This window comes from Leptonotus elevatus, chromosome 4, assembly GCF_054856555.1.
Source record: "Leptonotus elevatus isolate MCC_2025b chromosome 4, RoL_Lele_1.0, whole genome shotgun sequence".
NCBI lineage: Eukaryota > Metazoa > Chordata > Actinopteri > Syngnathiformes > Syngnathidae > Leptonotus > Leptonotus elevatus.
The window spans coordinates 17,939,018-17,956,394 of record NC_141242.1 but is presented as its reverse complement, the minus strand read 5'-3'; the positions used below and the strand labels follow the sequence as shown (position 1 = coordinate 17,956,394).

The following is a 17,377-nucleotide window of genomic DNA, read 5'->3' as shown; positions in this document are numbered from 1 at the left end:
TAAAATTCTTCACAAAATACATAATTTGAAGTCTTCGACATCCCAATTTTTGGAGGTTCTACTTTTTGTAGTAGTTTGAAGTAAGGAGGCAAGGCGTCTTCTGCATAAAACAACAATTCACTTTGTTGAATTATTCACTTTATAAATCCATAGCATTGGTTAGAAATATAAATAATATTACATGTAAAGATTGTTCTTTGAAACATCCTACTATTCATTTATTCATTTATTGTTTACTATGACTGTCTGGCAACCGGTCCTCTGTGTACCCCGGTACAGAAAATGAATGAATGGATTTATTTAAATTCATTTTCCTATAATTTATTTTTAGTTTTATTTGTGGCAGCTCTCTTGCAATATGTTAAATTACTTTATGGCATTGTTCTTTTTTTAATTGCTCTATTACGGTAAACATAGTTGGGTTGAGCTGAGTGATGTTACAGTGCTGTATAGAAAATGAATGGCTGAATGGCTGTTGTTGATAGATCAGTGACAGGAGCCCTCTAGTGGGTTTATTATGTCATTCGCATTAAAACAACGTTACACTGTACAGTTGAAAATATCTATTTTTTATTTGACATTATTATTATATTATAGTGTGTACAATTTGACGAGCTTCACATTTACAAACTGAATTGTATTTTTCAAATATTAGACAAGCTAGCAGACTTCAATAAAACGGAAGTATCATATGCAACAAATAATGTTGAATGTGACATTAATGACATACAGTAACTAACAATTGTTATGTGTATCAGCAGATACATGGAAAACTGTGCTGTGCTTAGGTATGAGTGTGTGTTATAAGAACCCCGATTGGTCCTATTTAGTTGACACGTCTGGGGAATAAACAAATTGTTTTTTTTGTTTGTTTTTTAAACTGACACAAATTAAACAGAGTAGCACCTTGATCTTGAGGTAACGTTTAAAAGGCAATCAAAAATAGTGCAGATGCATGCGACCAACAAGCTATCCCTTACTGTGAAGTTATCCGTCAAATGTAAATAAAAGGCCATCTGCTTCCAGACGTAAACATGAAATTGGTCCTTCCTATATGGGCGTCACACATATTTGTCCCGCCTACTAACAGTCCAATGTCCGTTCCTATTGGTCAACAGAGACACGCCGCTCACCTCCTACATATTGTCTGCCCGCCCACCGGAGAGAGGACAAAAACAATCGGCATCTCTCGCTCGCAGTGGAACTTAAACAAGAGGACATAACCCAAATTCATTGACACAACGGCTTAACTAACGTCCTCGACATGGTTTCCCCAGTCACCGTGGTGAGTATCACGTTTAAACTATAACGCAACGATAGGTACTAGTGATTGCTAGTTTGATTAGCACATAACAAATCGCTGCATGCTTATTATCGCGTGTATCATTGTGTTGTTGTTGTCTACATCGTTGATTCGGTTAATATCAGTAAAACATACGTGTTTTTGCGCCGTTACTCGTCATGCTAAGTCATGTCATACATGTACACTAACGTAATCTCTTAGGGGACAACAGTTCATGATGCAATTGTTACAATAATCATAATGCGGCACGTCTGCTATGATGTCAATCTGGTCGTTTCCTAATAGTATACGACATATATCGGTGGCGATTTAAACGTTATTTGCCTACGCTATATGGCAACATGCATGCATATGTACAATCGAGACATTTATGTATGTCACGTGACGACTTTTTGTTTGCGTGTGTGTTGTGTTTTCTTTCTTGAGCTTCCAATGACGCATGCGTCATCCGTAACTCGGATTTTCGGGTCTAATGCGGCAGCTGTACTTGGCATGATGATATAGTGTAGTCTAAATATCGTTTCATATTGCTCAAAGTGTCAATAAGGGAGATGGCGATGTGTTATGAACGAAACATGAATAATTCAACCTGCCCCAAAATTGTCTTACTTAACTGAACAGCTTAGTAAGATTTGTTCCCTTGTAGTGGCCATGAAGGATGGGTAGTGTGTTGTAACTTGGCCCCTTGCAAGTAAACCCTCCTTTGAAGCCTGTGTTTACTGTAAGGGCAGCCTGTGTGAAGGAATGCATGCCAGGCAGACTTGTTCCCATAGTGATTGTGATGCAGCCCAAGCAGTGTGAATTTGTTAAATTAATTTAGACCCAGCCGTGGCCCCTGGATTACAATGAGATGGAAAATGGAGGCACGCACTGTCTGAAATAGAAGCGCCGGCTCAAGTTCAACTAAGGACATAGCTTTATGTCAAGACAGCGTAAAAGTATTGGCAATTATCAGTTCCCACATTCTTTATAAATGTAAATATTACATAAAACAGTTGCGGGCCATGTGTTCGGTACTTCAGGCGGGAGTTATCCATCACAATCCACCTCTTACTACCATTATCGGGTTGCAATTGTAGAAACCATCAATAAGCACAACATAACACACCACCTCGGAGCAGTTCAGTATCAATATTGACTGACAAGATTATAAAAACATAAAATGTATAAATTAACTACATTATACTCACCAGAAATTAATTGTGATTAAATATATTAATTTGTGCAGATAGGTATAGACATGATTTGCTCATTGAAGGTGGTTGAAGTCTTGCTGTGACCAACCAATCAAAGGACAGAAACATGCTGATGCTATCAAGGACCAGCATGTTGGCCTTGTGCACCAGATCAGGAATTTTATTGCTTTAAGTGTCAGTCTCATTGCTAGTGTGGTTCATTTACATTGGCCAACATTCTGGAAACAGTACAGCAGATAAATGCTATGAAATGAAGAACATTACTTGCTTGGAGTAAATCAGAGCAGTTTCATAAAACAAAAGTTAACAAAGTTAAATTAAAAAAAATCCTGCTGCTGAGTTGTTATAAATTTTCTACCACCTCACAGGATGGCCAAATTGCGATAGCTTATCCCATTAAAATGCTCTCACGTTGTCCCACATAACCCCGTTTTACCTCTGGCTTTAAATTATATTTTGACTTCACAATCAGTTGTTGTCATATTGTTCTAAGTCTAGCTGTTTTACAAAACATTTCAAATTATTTTATTCGTAACTAAGCCATTGTATTTTTTTAATCATTAAGTTAATGCATTGTATCAGGAAGCAATGTTGTCTGATGTTACATGGGAATGACTTTATAATGTGACTCATGTGCCACCTGTCTGCCAAGGCCATCCTTATGTTACACATCTCCATACAGGCATTTACAGGTGGTTTATGTTTCTCAGTCACAGGTTTCCGACACTTGAGTAACATGAGTCAGACTGAATAATGGTTATGGGATGCCATTCAGTGCTTTACCTGGGTTTTATGGGTAAGATTAGATGGCAACCACACCTCTATATGATGATAAATTTCAGGACACTGTATTTATGTATTGTTGTCTACAGCTCCAATAACATATCATTGTGGCTCAAGTATATTCTCATTTATATTCTAGCAAAAGTGTTTGCCCCCCCCCCCCCTTGTTGTTGTTAATTATTCAAGCGTTTGTTGGGTGAAGAGAAAAATAGTGACTACATTTACAGCCATTTGATTGGAAACGAAAATGATCAGAGCAATGTGCTATCAGCTGCTACGACTTTTTAATTTTCCTCCAATACTAGGTATTGGTAATCAACTGACTTCTTTATGAGTATCCCTGCAGACACGAGTAGCGTCAGCTCCAATTTCAATTTGATGCTGATAGCTTGAACTTCACTGGATAAGGAGTGGCGCAATATCTGGTAATAAACTGTAACAATATAAACGACTGAAGGCACTTGGCCCATTTTTTGCAATTAATGACCCAGTAAGGATTTGGTTTGAAGGGTTTCCTCTATTTTGTGAACTACTGTTGGTTTTCCACCTGGACAACACAGCATAAATTACACCAAAAATCAATTGTCTCCTTTTCCGCAACCTTGGGCCAGATATTAAGAGGTCTTAACAAAATCTCTCGAATATCCTTGTTTTATACTCACCATATAAGATACTTTTATGGTCTGATCAGCTTTCCCATTAATTTTCCGCCTCTTTCATGTTATAAAGCTGGCCTCATTTTGTGAATCACAGGTAGGCCTGTGTACTCAAAGTAGCACTAAAGAACTTTTCAACCTTAATAAAATGTTTTCACAACTGTCCTGATGAAACATTGACTTGAAACTAGATGAATGGTAGCTTTGCCATGGCCTGAGGGGGTCTGTATGATTTTTACTGGCACTATGCAACTTTGAGGAGGACGGTAGGAACACTGCCTCACAAAAAACTACAAATGTGCTGACTGCTTTATGGCATACATCACTTCCCCCTTACCCCATTCATTACAAAGCTGGAAGTCAATTTGAATGTCAACACACGATTATTGCTTTCCTGCCAGAAGCTGCAAAACAACTGAAAAGTTTTATCTGAGGAGACAAAAAAGAAAAAGGAAAGCTACCTAGATAAAAAGACAGTCAAGGATCAACATTGGCCCGGCTTTCACTCGATGGCGTTTGCTCAAAAACGACGCAATGTGCATGTCCTCATGGGAAATGTGGTCTTCCTTCAGGCATAACAATACCGCTTTTGTCCATATGGCGCCGCCATATTAATCAGAATGTCATGTTTAGACTAGTGAGCTCACATATAAGATTAGTGTCACGAAATGTTTAAGGCTGACTTCCACTTTAATAAGAAATAGATTATAGAGAGGCAGAGAAACGATTGAATGAGTTTGCATTAGGTGTAGGCTATATCCTCCCTGGAAGGAAATGTCTCAGCCATTCTTAATTCTAATTAGGAATAAATGGTATCAGAACGCAAGTGTAAGCAGAAAGTGTTTTGTGTGTATCGTTCTTTAAAGAAAACCAGTGGTTGGGCAAAACACATTTTGTTTTTAACAGGATTCAATTTAAACGAGAGTAAAAAACAAAATCTGATAGCAGACATTAAACAAAACATAAAGAAAATGATATTGTCCATGTTCATTCATATTTTCCAAAACTATTGCCAATAATATAATCATAATAAATTCTGCCAGTGCATGTAAACTTAAGCGGGCAACTGCACCTGCCTAATTTGCTACTTGTCTCAGGCCCCGTCCACGAAAGCCCGTTTCAATGTATCCTCACAAGTTTCTTACCGTTTAGGTCGTTCGCACACATGAAGGCGCGGTTTTTGCAGCTTGAAACCGGGCTCCAGAGTGGAAAGATTTCAATATGCGCCTCGTACACCTCCGTCTGGACACCGTATGCAGGATATTCCTACAGTGATGATGTAATGGTTGCAGCTCGATGACGACCCATTGTCTCAGATTGATGACGTATGCGCCAATCCTCGAGTGACTGCGCGCGAACCGTCAGTCTGTCAACAACAATGGCGGATAGCCGTGTCGTAGTCGTTTTTGCGCAGCCTCCTTAGCTTGCTTATGCTTTTGCAGCAAAATTATTTGCTTCTTTATTCCCACGTTCAACAAGCAGTGTTGTACTTGAATCACCCGCCATTGTCACTTCTCCTGTGTTCGTCTTGTTCCTGTTGTTTTGATACATTCAAAGCCATGTTTGTTTTGTAGATTGCAATAAAAGTGTTCGTCTTCTTCGCTGATTCTTCTTCTACGCTTTTTGTTAACTCCCTGTGGCTGCGCTAACTCCAGACTTGGTATATACATTACAGCCGTTAAACGTCTTCGGCGTCTTCTTTTGGACACACGCAAGTCTTGTAACGCTTCTGTGTGTACGAGATTTGTTTGAGGAACAAAGCCGGCTTTGCTTCCGTCTGTACGGGGCCTCAGTATATTCTGAAAATTCCCCACTTGTAACAATCAGTGGAAAAACCTGTTTTCTGACAGCTCAGTTTGTGGCATTTTCAGCTCCCAAAATGTAAACGCAGACAGACGGATGGAATAAGGTAATGGTGCTGTGAAGGAGGAAAGGCAGGGAGAAACTGATCTGTCTGGCAGAGGAAGGAGGAAAGAACTGCTGATGAGGAAACACAATAGCAGGCAAGCGCAAAGAACAACAGGGTCAACTCGGCTCCAAGACTATAAATAACCACTTGATGTGCATTTTTACAGTTATTGCTGAGAGCTTAACCATTACTTCCATGGGCAATTAATTGTTCTTGTGGTCATGTGTTTGTGTATACATGAGACGAGACAAGATGTAGAAAAGGGGTTCTCAACATGTGGCCCCTGGGTCACATAAGGTCCGCCTGCCTATTTGTGGCCCCCCGAACGGTTCCAGCCCTGACAAAATGAGGCATTCTCAGACTATTGATATGGCCACCCCTTTATTTTGCACAGCGGAGTCAACCAACCCATTGATTGTGTATGTAAGGCTGGCAGCACTTCCACCAGGGTGGCGTCTGCTTTCAGGCACACGCTCACAGATTGAACAATTTTGTCCTTCACTATGCATTTTGGCTGGGTCAGCACATGTACGCAGGGTTAGGCCATTTATTCTCCTTGTGAGTTTTTTTTTCATTTCATGTTTGTCTGTCACTGAAACAATATAGACGGTTGTGCCCCCAACTCATAAATTGGTCACTCGTAAGGGAAGATACCACTATATTCAAAATTATGATTTTGCCCGTTTCTGGGACACTACTTTCCACATAAAGTGGCGTGGGAAGCGAGTCTTGGGTCTGGTCTTGGCTGGTGGTGTTTTGCCTCTGGTACTATGTTGCCGGCAAATTTACTGGTCAACTTTAACCACCCCCTACCTTAAGTAACACTCAGAAAGGGAAAAAGCCGACTTAAATGGCCATCATGAAAGGGGTTATTGTTCCTCCACTCTGCTCCACATCACTTGACCATTGCTAAATCCAGTTGCTCCTCCTTTAGAGTGCCCCTTCCTCATGCAAACTCCGGCTTCCTCTCTTCTGCCCTACTTATTCTTTTATTAACAGTGCAGTCGAATTGTCGCTTTTGCTTTGTCATAAAATGCTAAGCTCCCACTAAATGTTTTTGATAGAGGGACATCATAGTTGTCTCTTGGCACTGCCGTGGCCTGGGGGGGGGGGGGGGCCCTGGGGGGTTGTGCTTGCTCTGTCCTGGCCGGGGTCGACGGCTCCCCTCTTTGGTGGAGGTTTTCATGCATGCCAGATCCACCACACCAGCATCTATCGAAATTCAAACACAATCTGCTTCTTCCTCTGGTCGTTGAAACGGTGGAAGCTGATGTCTGTGGATCTCACTCTGCTTCATCTATCCTTCCTTCCTTTCCTCAGTCTCTCATTTTGTCTCTTGAGGTCTCCCTAATTTGTTGGAATTTAAATGTTTCTGGGGTTGGTGAAAGACTCTGGTTGGTAACCCGGTGGGGGTAATGCCTGGTCGGTGCTGGATTTCATTTTCCTTTCTTTGATCCTTCCTCAGGTCTCATGACAACCTCACGACTCGAGCTGGATTCTGAAGTATTCGGTTTAGGTGAACGGTATGGGATTTTTAATAGGTTTTAGGTGAACTAATGAGTACACACTCGCACGCACGCACACATGCACACACACATACACACGCACATGCACATACTCACGCACATACAAAATAAAATTAAAATTAAATTAAAAAAGAGAGCAATGATGATGACATTTCGAATTGGTAAAATTACCGAATGAACAATACTGAGCTCTCAAAGAAAAAAAAAAAAAAAGAAAAGATAAAAAGATATAGGACATCAAGTTGTTGTTCTTGCAACATCCCCATGTAGCAAATGTAGCAACTGTATGCCTCCTGCTCTATGCCCCCTTTCTCCTCACTCATCTTTCTCAACTTTCACACTGATATCAACAACCTTAATCGACACGGACCACCCATCGCTTTCTGCCTTTGGATGTTTAATTCCCAGAACCACGGTCGGATGTCGGCTTTTGAGGTGTTTGGAAACAGTGCTTTGTTTTTTTGTTTTTACATAGTCGGGAGTATTGCCTCAAGTGTAGAATAAGTACTGAGAAGAAGAGAGGAAAGAAAACAAGATGTCTGGTTTGTCAAATAAGAGGAAGAGAAAGGTTATATGAAGTCATATAATTCCATAGACGTACATGTTTATACGAATGTTTCTTGTTTCAGTTTAGTACAAAATCATGTGCATAGGCCTTCCTGCTTTGAGACCACAAAGAGGACAACAAAAGTCCTAATACAAACTACTCTTGCACAAATGAAAAGTACTCTACTTTGAACTTCAGATTGTCCAGACTGCGTTTCCCGTATTGTTTTTTTTATGGGCATTAATAAATAATAGAGACAAAGAACATCATAAAAATCAAATACATAAATAGTATCACATTAAGACCCTAATGATGATGTGCATATTTAAACTGCTTTCAGGTCAAGAGCGAAGGCCCCAAGCTGGTGCCATTCTTCAAGTCAACCTGTGTTTATTTCGTCCTGTGGCTGCCAACCTCAAGTCCATCCTGGTTTAGCGCACTTATCAAATGCCTGCCCATCTTCTGCCTCTGGGTGTTTCTCCTGGCACATGGCTTCAGCTTCTTGGGGGCTCACTCCAGTGCCCGCAAGATCCTAGCCGGCCTCATCTTTTCTGCTCTGGGTGACGCTTTCCTCATCTGGCAGGAGCAAGGTTACTTCGTCCATGGTAAGAAGGAATGCTACATGCTGTGTAACGCAGATGGGAATGAATTTGACTCCTTAAAGGATTACTTCAAATTTGTCCTGGAAAGCCGTAATGGTTGTGTTAGTTGAGTCACATTATACCTACAATTGGCTTGCCCCTAGGGATGTACTCTAAGGGCCCTATTTTAGCACAAAGTAATCTAACTGTGTAATTTGGAGAAGTGTTCTTTCTTTTGGTATTGTTGTATTGGTATTATTGGTATTTGGTAAATTCAGTGTAGGAGAGGCGCACATACATTGACATTGCGGAAGCAGCAATAGACTCGCATATTTATGAATGAAATACGAGGACATCCACCACACATGTCCATGGAGCTCAGAATCTGTCTGTACCTTGATCAAATCGACTAAAATCACGTGATACCACTTGCACCACAACTTAGAACTGTTCCGAGCTGGTCTGAGGTCTCGTCTACTTTCAGTCACCAAGTTGTCAGATGCACCGTGGCGTGTAAAAGAAAATGCCCTTGGTCCGCCAAAGCACGGTCTACAAGTTCCCAAACACAGTAATGTAGACTTACCATGGCACGAAAATCAAAAAGCGGCAGTTTTTATGCTGAGCAGACGTGAAGCTTATTTTAACAGCTTGGGAACATACCTGTACCTTTTTTTGTGGATACACACATTTTAACCTAGCAATGTTTTTTGCTTGAGTTTTCCATTTTCATAGTTGTGAAAACAAACAGACCCGCGCCCTTTAACACGCTTTCATTGGTGTTGTACTTAAACACTACAGTTGTGTTGTTTGGTCATCAGAGAATTGACACTTCTGTTTGACAACAAGATTGGAAATGGAAGAAAACTGGGTTAGATAAAAAGAACACTTGTCTGTTCTTAAAACTCTCAAATTCATTGATACTGTCACCTGGTATCATGCTATTTCACTTATTTACCTACCATTGGACTAAAGCTTAGTCACTAAGCCATTCAAAAAACGGAACTCATACCACTTGATCCAGGTTAGTGCATGTCTTTCAAGTTTAATTATAGGGTTATACCCTGGCTCAATGGACATAAGCAACAAAAGGAAACAAACAGGTAGGTATCATTATTGATATGGAATTTGTCAAATCGAAGGTGTCACAAACCGTAGCCGTGTGACACAAAGTTAAAGAATCATTGAACAAGAATGCTTTGTTATTGTTATATAATTCATTGATTGTTCCATACCTGACCTATCGCATTGAGGTGTGGGGGTGTTCAGCCAAAACCTACACTGAAGCCATCTTTCTTTTACAGAAACGTGCTATTCGTTTTGTTTGGGGTTGTGGATACAGAGACCACACTAATCCATTATTTTTATAACTACAAAGTTTTACTTCTTTCTGTCCCGTTTCATTTATTTTACTTTACTTTAAATTTGATTTTTGCTTTATATTGTCTTTTTTTTCTTTGACAAATGAATGAAATAAATGATCGAAACAGTTACAGGAAGCCAACTCATTGTTCCAGGCTGCAAGGTAAGAGAGGCTAAAATTGAGCGAGTGGGCGAGTTCATGCAGCAGACAGCAAAACAAAGCCACACTGCACATGACGCACGGGCCTATACAATCTGACATTAGGCTTGTAAAATGTATGTGCAGTCTTGCTTTGTTGTCTGCTGCATGTTGTGTATTGTACTTTATGACTTCATTGGCTCAAAGCATTTTACGTGTCTGCTACGCGCATATCGATTTATTGTGAACACTAGGGTCGGATTTAGTAAGCTAGTTAGCTCGTGCAAAAAAAAAAAAGTAGGTTTACATTTTGAGTGATGTTTTTATTATTTCACAGGTCTTCTGATGTTTGCCATCTCTCACATCCTCTACTCATCTGCCTTTGGAATGAAGCCCATCAATGTGCGTGCCGGCCTGGTGATCACTGCTGTGTCCAGTGTAAGCTACATATTTCTCTACCCTTACCTGTCGGGCCCGTTTACTTACCTGGTGGCTGTCTACATTGCTCTGATCGGCTTTATGGGCTGGAGGGCCATCGCCGGCCTGCAGTTAGCCAATGACCTGTGGACCTGGACCAAGCTGTCAGCCTGCCTGGGCGCTGTGCTGTTTATGGTGTCGGACCTCACTATAGCCGTCAACAAGTTCTGTTTCCCCGTGCCCCACTCACGTGCTATCATCATGGCCACCTACTACGCTGCCCAGATGCTGATCGCTCTGTCGGCCGTGGAATGCCAGGATGTGGAGGTGGCGCGAAAGAGAATATGAGGGGCCGCTTTTGTGGTAGCTGCACCCCGAGTGATCATGGACACATTTCACTACCACATCACCTAGCCTCAGCCCTCATCTCCAATGTTGCCACGGCAACTGAACCACCACAGTCTCTCATGATAGTCTCACATTTCTTCCTTACAATGATGCTGTGGTAGTATTATCTTCAGCCTCTCCCAACAGCAGTCCTCCCTGCCTCTTCTGATCCCCGAATGGAATGCATCCTGCTACCTGATGACCGTGTAATGTGCACATTATTGCTAACCTACCTGACAAAGTATTAGTTCTATTTCTTCTATTTTAAGGGAAGCATGTCATTGGGGACTTTTAAGGAATGTGTTTGGGGGGGGGGGGGTCTGGATTGATGTTTTTTTTTTCAGGTCCTATACCTCACCTATCCTTTAGCAATACATCATCCTCAGACGCAAGACACTTAAAAATCAACTGATCCTAGGTCCAGAAATACAATTCAACATTTGTGACATTTGACAATTTTTCACTATCTAAGGTTATGTGTAACTTTGTCACATCTGTGTTGTCAAATCTCATTCAACCAGGTCAAAATTATCCCCAAAGTTGAATCAAAGACAACTGGATGCTTTAGCCGAAAACCAAGAAGTGCAGTTGACTTTGATTTAACTTCTGTGGTGTCGATTAAGCTGTCTGCAAAAAGGGATTTCTAACTGACTTGCCCATATTGGACTCCTCGCGTGATCTTATTCTGTCTTCCCCTATATTAAGGTGCTAGTTTGTTTGTTTTTTAAAAGGGAAATACGTGCAAAAAAATTCTTAGCAAGAATATGTTGCACACTGTACTTGTGTAATTTGATTCATATTGCGTTTGCGGATTAAAAATTAATCCATCCACTTTCATCCATCTCAGGGGGCTGCCATTTTAACATTATACCGCCCTTTGCTGTTGACTGATATTGACATTGCGAGAGTCACATGACCAAACCCAGAAAACAGGTGAACGCTGATCTTCACAAATGAATGTATTATTAATCAGGATACCGTGTTTATACTAGTGGGGACATTTACAACATACTCTTGCTAAAGAACATTTTTGTGTTTAGCTGCCCTTGAAAAGTCGAGCCGTTGTATTAGCTGCATTCCCCTCCATTCCACTCACAAATAACCATGATGCTTTTATTTGGTCTGCTGTTTCACAACTTTAGCAACACGCCCAGTCTTAATGTATTAGGATTGTGACTCTTAACTCAATCCCCATTTTGTGGAGTTGATTTGCTAAGCAGCAAGCTCATTGGTCATTCATTTGTGAATGGTTGAACTTGTTATTGTCATTAGGGGTAATGGATGATCTGTCTCGGATGTAGTCCATTTTACGCCAGTTTCATCTGAGATTCACTGGAGCTCTCCTTTGACCGGTATGATGGAGGCAATACTGAGCTGAAAATGTTGGCATTGTGCATTATAGGAGAAAAAATTATTTTACGTGGCCTGCAATTTTCACGTTGACTGAAATGAAAGTGGTTTTCTTAATGAAATATGTGTGTTCATATACTGTAAATGAAAACCAAGACACATGTCTTGTCATGCGGGGAAATTTTCCCCGCAGATCCTACGAGTCTAAAGAGTTAATTCGTTTAGGTTGCACAAACAAACAAAAACAATATGTGACCTATTCCCACAAAACTAAGGCCAAGGAAGATAAAATTTACTTTTGAAATCCTGCTAAATGTGAAAATGCAGGAATTTATAGTCACTATCCTCAAAAGGACGATAGCAGTCTTTTCCTCACATCTCATGTTATCCTCCTTGCACCATGCAGGAAGTAGCTTGAAAACTAACAAACTGATAGACTAACAAACTCAAGTCACTCTGCGGTTATTTTCTTTTCTTTTATTATCAGTTCAGCCTTGGCAGAGGGCTCTGTTGTATTATATCACATCTAGTTTATCTTTAACTATCCCACCGCACCTTTCATCGTTCACCCCATCTCCACCATTTTCCTATTAGAATATAATAGAATATTACAACTTTCTTCAGCTGTCCACACGGAGCATGTTAACATTACTCACCAACATATGCTCCTCCTACGCTGCAAAAAAACAACTTTTATTGGAAATTGAATAACTTGATCCTGACGTTTTCCTTCTACTCTCTAATGTGGCTACAACTTAACAGTGTATCAGAACGCGCATAACCACTCTGCTCCTAAGTGTCCAAATTGTGTACAACTTGAACAGTGCTCCCAATAAAGGCACACACAAAGACAGTAAGACAAGAATAAAACAGCACACACCGCAAGACAGTATAAAATAATTTAAATAAAATCGATTTTGGGACATTTAGAATCGATTGTGAATCGTACTAAATGAGAATCTCGATTATTATCTGAATTGATTTGAATTTATATATATATATATATGAATTATCTTGGACTTATTTTTTGTCACAAAAACCTGGCATTTAAACAAGGCTGTGTTTACTTTTTTTAACCACCCACTGTATGTTCTTGCTGGCCCGTCTTGGACTAATTGCAGCAAATATTTCAGACAAAAAGCCCAAAGACTGAGGCCTCGATTGATACCGTGAGATCTCACTTGACATCATGCATGACGGCGGTTTAAAATCTGAAGTCTTACTTGTACCGAGTTAAGCCGTGTATTTTTGGGTGCAGTTCCAAATTGTATCCTTTCAGGGGCGTTCAATTTCAGACGTCCACTGTATTTAATTTGTCATAACTCAGAGATTATGATTAAGACCACTAAATTTACACTTGCAGTTGTCTTCAATCTCTGTAAGATGTTATGTTTAATCAGTTTGTTTAACAATTGATACGTAATGTAGCATACAAAACAAACTGGAATAGGAAAGAATCTGACCTGGATTTCGGGTCTCTGCTTGGTCAATGACCCGTGGACTTAATACACCCACACATGGGCAAGACATTTTTACACACTCTGTTGTTGTTTCCATTCCACCATAACGAATCTGCAGGCGAAGCATAGTGATGACTTCGCTTTTTTCCAATTTCCTGACATCAACAGGAATGGGAATAAGTCAAGAGTATATTTGTTGCTGTGGTTTCGCCAGGTCGTTCCTCAATCTGCTTTTGTCCTGTCAGCATGGTCGTCAGTATAATCGCTTTGTCAGTCAGATCCATCAGCGTGACCACGTCTTTTGAATCTGTCCACCCAGCATTGTGGCATAGTCCCACTCAGAATTCTTCCTCATCGATGCATTTGTCTCCATGTTTGTCTTGAGCTTCAGGTTGAACCATGCTGGGAGTAAGAAGATTGAGTCAAGCGTTCTTACTCATCCGTGGGCAATTTATGTAAGCAGCCCTTTTGATTTAGTTATCATTTCGACTTTAACACAACCAAAGCGAACCACTCCAATTCTGTTCAGGCAATTACGTTTGGCTGTGCTGCTAGCATCCTACAGCCTTTCCAATTAGGAAAGGAATTTGTGTTGACTGATAATAATGTTGCTGGAATTAAATGAGGTGAAGCGCTCCCTGTGATCAGCCTGTCAGACTGACCGGAAGGACACTTGACCTCAGCCAATCGATAGGCCTGTTGTTCTGAGTTTGGTGCAAACAGACAAAGGGAACCGGTGAGAGCTGCATCAGGCCTTTTGGGTCTGTCCATGACTGTCATAATGATCCAGAAACAGTAGCTAGTGAAGTAGGGAGGTTCCAGGTTTTCACTTGCACTTTGCCCCCATCTCTGTCTTGGGTTCTTCATTTTGGAACCCTTGCATCTTACGTCTCATCGTGACAACGTAGGCTGAAATTAATCCACATTGTCAACTCATCTGCAGGGATGAAGTGCAGACCGTGTGGATGTGTTTTTTGTTTTGTTTTGGGTTTTTTTTCATTCTAAGACTGACAGACTTCCAACATCTCTACAAAGGTAAAACATATATGGTGAAAACAAAAAGCAAATCCCTGGCCAAATGTATTTGTTGGATACTTTTAGCTGGAGATGAAACAAGAAAGCTGCTGTGCTATATTTTGACAAAAATGTAATATAGTTTGGCAATCACTGTATGTCCCATGTTTAAATGTAATAGTAGTTATTCTAAAGGCTACTATGTTTCATTGGACTTAGAATGGTCTGAAAGGTGTATTTTTTCCCCAAAATATTTCAATAAGAAATATACTCTGCTCTCTTGTGTCATTTCCAGCCAGAATACAATTCAACACTAACTTAAAAATTCGGCCATCTTAACTTGATGTAAAAACAATGCAATCAATCTCATCCAAATGTTAGACTGAATCTTTTATATGCTGCTATTATGATGTAACCCTTGTAGCAACGACATAAAAGAAGAAGAATGTTTTACTGATGATTGTTGAAGCACAATAAAGCAACGTGTAAGAGGATTTTTTGTTCAAAGCATTTATTGTTTTGGAAGGTGTTTCAAACCCATTAGTGTTCTTTTATTCTGAAAATCATAGCGCAAAAAAGGCATGCTCTTTCCCCCTTCGGATGGCCATGTATAATTTAACTTTATTTAATGGAAAAGTGTGTCCTTGTATTTCGATGCTATGATACTGCATATTTTTCCTTATTGTCCTTGGTTTTCACTTGTGATTTATTATTTCTTTCAAGACTATAGACAAAATAGTTCTTTGCTGTAGTGAAACTGCTATGAATGTGAATATCTATTGGAGAAATAAATGCAATTGCAATGCAACTTCAACAAACAATTGTGTCTCTTAGTGCTTCCTCTTGTCAGTGGTAAAGTGCCACAATCCAATCAATATCAGCCAATATTTATAATTGTTTAGTATGTCTACAGGCCCTCAGCAACTTTTAGTGTTACGCTGGAAATAACTGCACACACAGCTCTGTTTTAGTAATTGCTACATTTTGTTGTTTGGCTGAGGTGGGAAAGCTTGTGGAAGGCCACCCAGACTGCTATGAAGCTCCCACTTCCCCTCAACCTCTTTCATTTGCCAGTTTTCCCCTCACTTTTTCAATACACACAAACTGGCCTTTTTCTGCAAATGTGTGTCATTCATTGACTGCCAAGCTCATACCATCAAAAGGCTCCATTGTAATCCTAAAATGAGGCGTCTGTGTACTAACCTTTATTTAAAAAAAACGTCAGCAGAAAATCTCAAATCTAGGGAAGTGAAATCAGCAGCATTGACTTAGCTGTACAATACTGCTGCAGTTTTTTTTTACTCATTCAAGGCCATTGACGGCTATAGACGTCAAAAATTCATCTGAACTATTCCTATTAGTTTAACATTTTTTTCCCACATTTGTTATCAAGAGTATGAAAACCTAGAAAAAAAATATTGTTCATTTAGAACAGATATAGAATTTGTGATTAATCATAAGGTAACTAGTGAAGTCATGCGATTAATTACGATTAAAAATTTTAATCACGTGACACCCCTAATTTGTAAAAAAAAATATTTTCTTTAAAAAAATAATGTAAATTGTTTTTAATTTAAAAAAAAAATATTTAAACAATTTTTTTTATTTTTTTTTATTTTTAACAATCTAAAAAAAAAAAAATATATATATATATATATATATATATGTACATTTTTAATAAGCTTTTCTTTTTTTCTTTTCTTTTTTAAAGAAAAGATAATTAAAAATTAGGGGTATCAGGTGATTAAAATCTTTAATCGGAATTCATCGCGTCTGTAATCTAAATAAATTTTTTGCCTTTCTTCTTTTGTTTTTGGACATTTTATGGCTACTTTTTAAACGTTTTCTTTTCTACCATTTTTGTTAAATTCTGTGACATTATTGGCAAATTTCAGTGACATTTCATGGCAATATTCTGCTTTTCTTCCTCCTTTTTTGACATTTTAAGGTCACTTTTGAGACATTTTTAGGTAATTTAAAAACGTTTTCATCTGCCTTCCATCTCTTTTTCTGACAACTGACAAATTTGGACTGTGACTTTTAATTATAAATTTTTTAACCTAAAAATCATTCATTCATTTAAATTGTATTTTATGTGTATGTAAATGTAAATACATGTTAAAAATAATAATTTCTACAATTTTTCCCCCCGAGATCCACAGGAAGCCACAGGAGAGGGACTAAAGAGCCACATGTAACTCCAGAACCGCAGGTTGCAGACCCCTGGCCAAAGAGAATAGCGTCCAGAGCAGCATTAACATGTTTACATTCCATTAGGTTTTAGAGTCAAATTCCAGATACTTTCCATCCAGCCATCCTTTTTCTTTACCACTTATCTTGTTCAGGGTGGCAAGGAGCTGGAGCCCATCCGAGATGACTTAGCGCAAAAGGTGGACTACACAATCAATAACAAAACGCAGAGAGTCAACCAATTACATTCACATGCACTACTTACAGTCATTGAGTGGGAAATGAAGTCTTCACAAAATCAGTGACTCAGTTATGTTTCATTGTGCAATTTATTGTTCAGTCTTTTTTCGAATTGTGTCACTTAACTTTGTCATGTGGCGTTGTCATGTGGTTTCTGAGGTGCTTTTCATTGCACGCTATGCACATGCACATAATAATTTATAGACAAGGTCACACTAAATACTACTTGAGCCTTTGAGATTTTTCTGCAATTTTCCAATGTGTTAAAAAGATGTGGGTAAATGAAGTGCAATAGAGTGACTTGAACACAGTGCACTCAA

At 39.4% G+C, this 17,377-nt stretch overlaps 1 protein-coding gene across 1 annotated transcript; it reads left to right on the top strand.

Moving 5' to 3' along the window:
* Nucleotides 1-1,144: 1,144 nt before the first annotated feature.
* tmem86a (transmembrane protein 86A) lies at nucleotides 1,145-15,448 on the top strand. Its single transcript, XM_086074446.1, has 3 exons — nucleotides 1,145-1,285; nucleotides 8,261-8,525; nucleotides 10,337-15,448. Exons 1-3 carry the CDS (start codon nucleotides 1,265-1,267, stop codon nucleotides 10,762-10,764), a joined length of 714 nt encoding a protein of 237 aa, XP_085930572.1. The 5' UTR covers nucleotides 1,145-1,264; the 3' UTR covers nucleotides 10,765-15,448.
* Nucleotides 15,449-17,377: the final 1,929 nt, after the last annotated feature.

Excerpts from the sequence above, each read along its gene's own strand:
- tmem86a (XM_086074446.1), top strand. The coding sequence starts at position 1,265 with ATGGTTTCCCCAGTCACCGTG. Across the intron at positions 1,286-8,260 it reads TGGTTTCCCCAGTCACCGTG|GTCAAGAGCGAAGGCCCCAA; the intron begins GTGAGTATCACG and ends AACTGCTTTCAG. Across the intron at positions 8,526-10,336 it reads GCAAGGTTACTTCGTCCATG|GTCTTCTGATGTTTGCCATC; the intron begins GTAAGAAGGAAT and ends ATTATTTCACAG.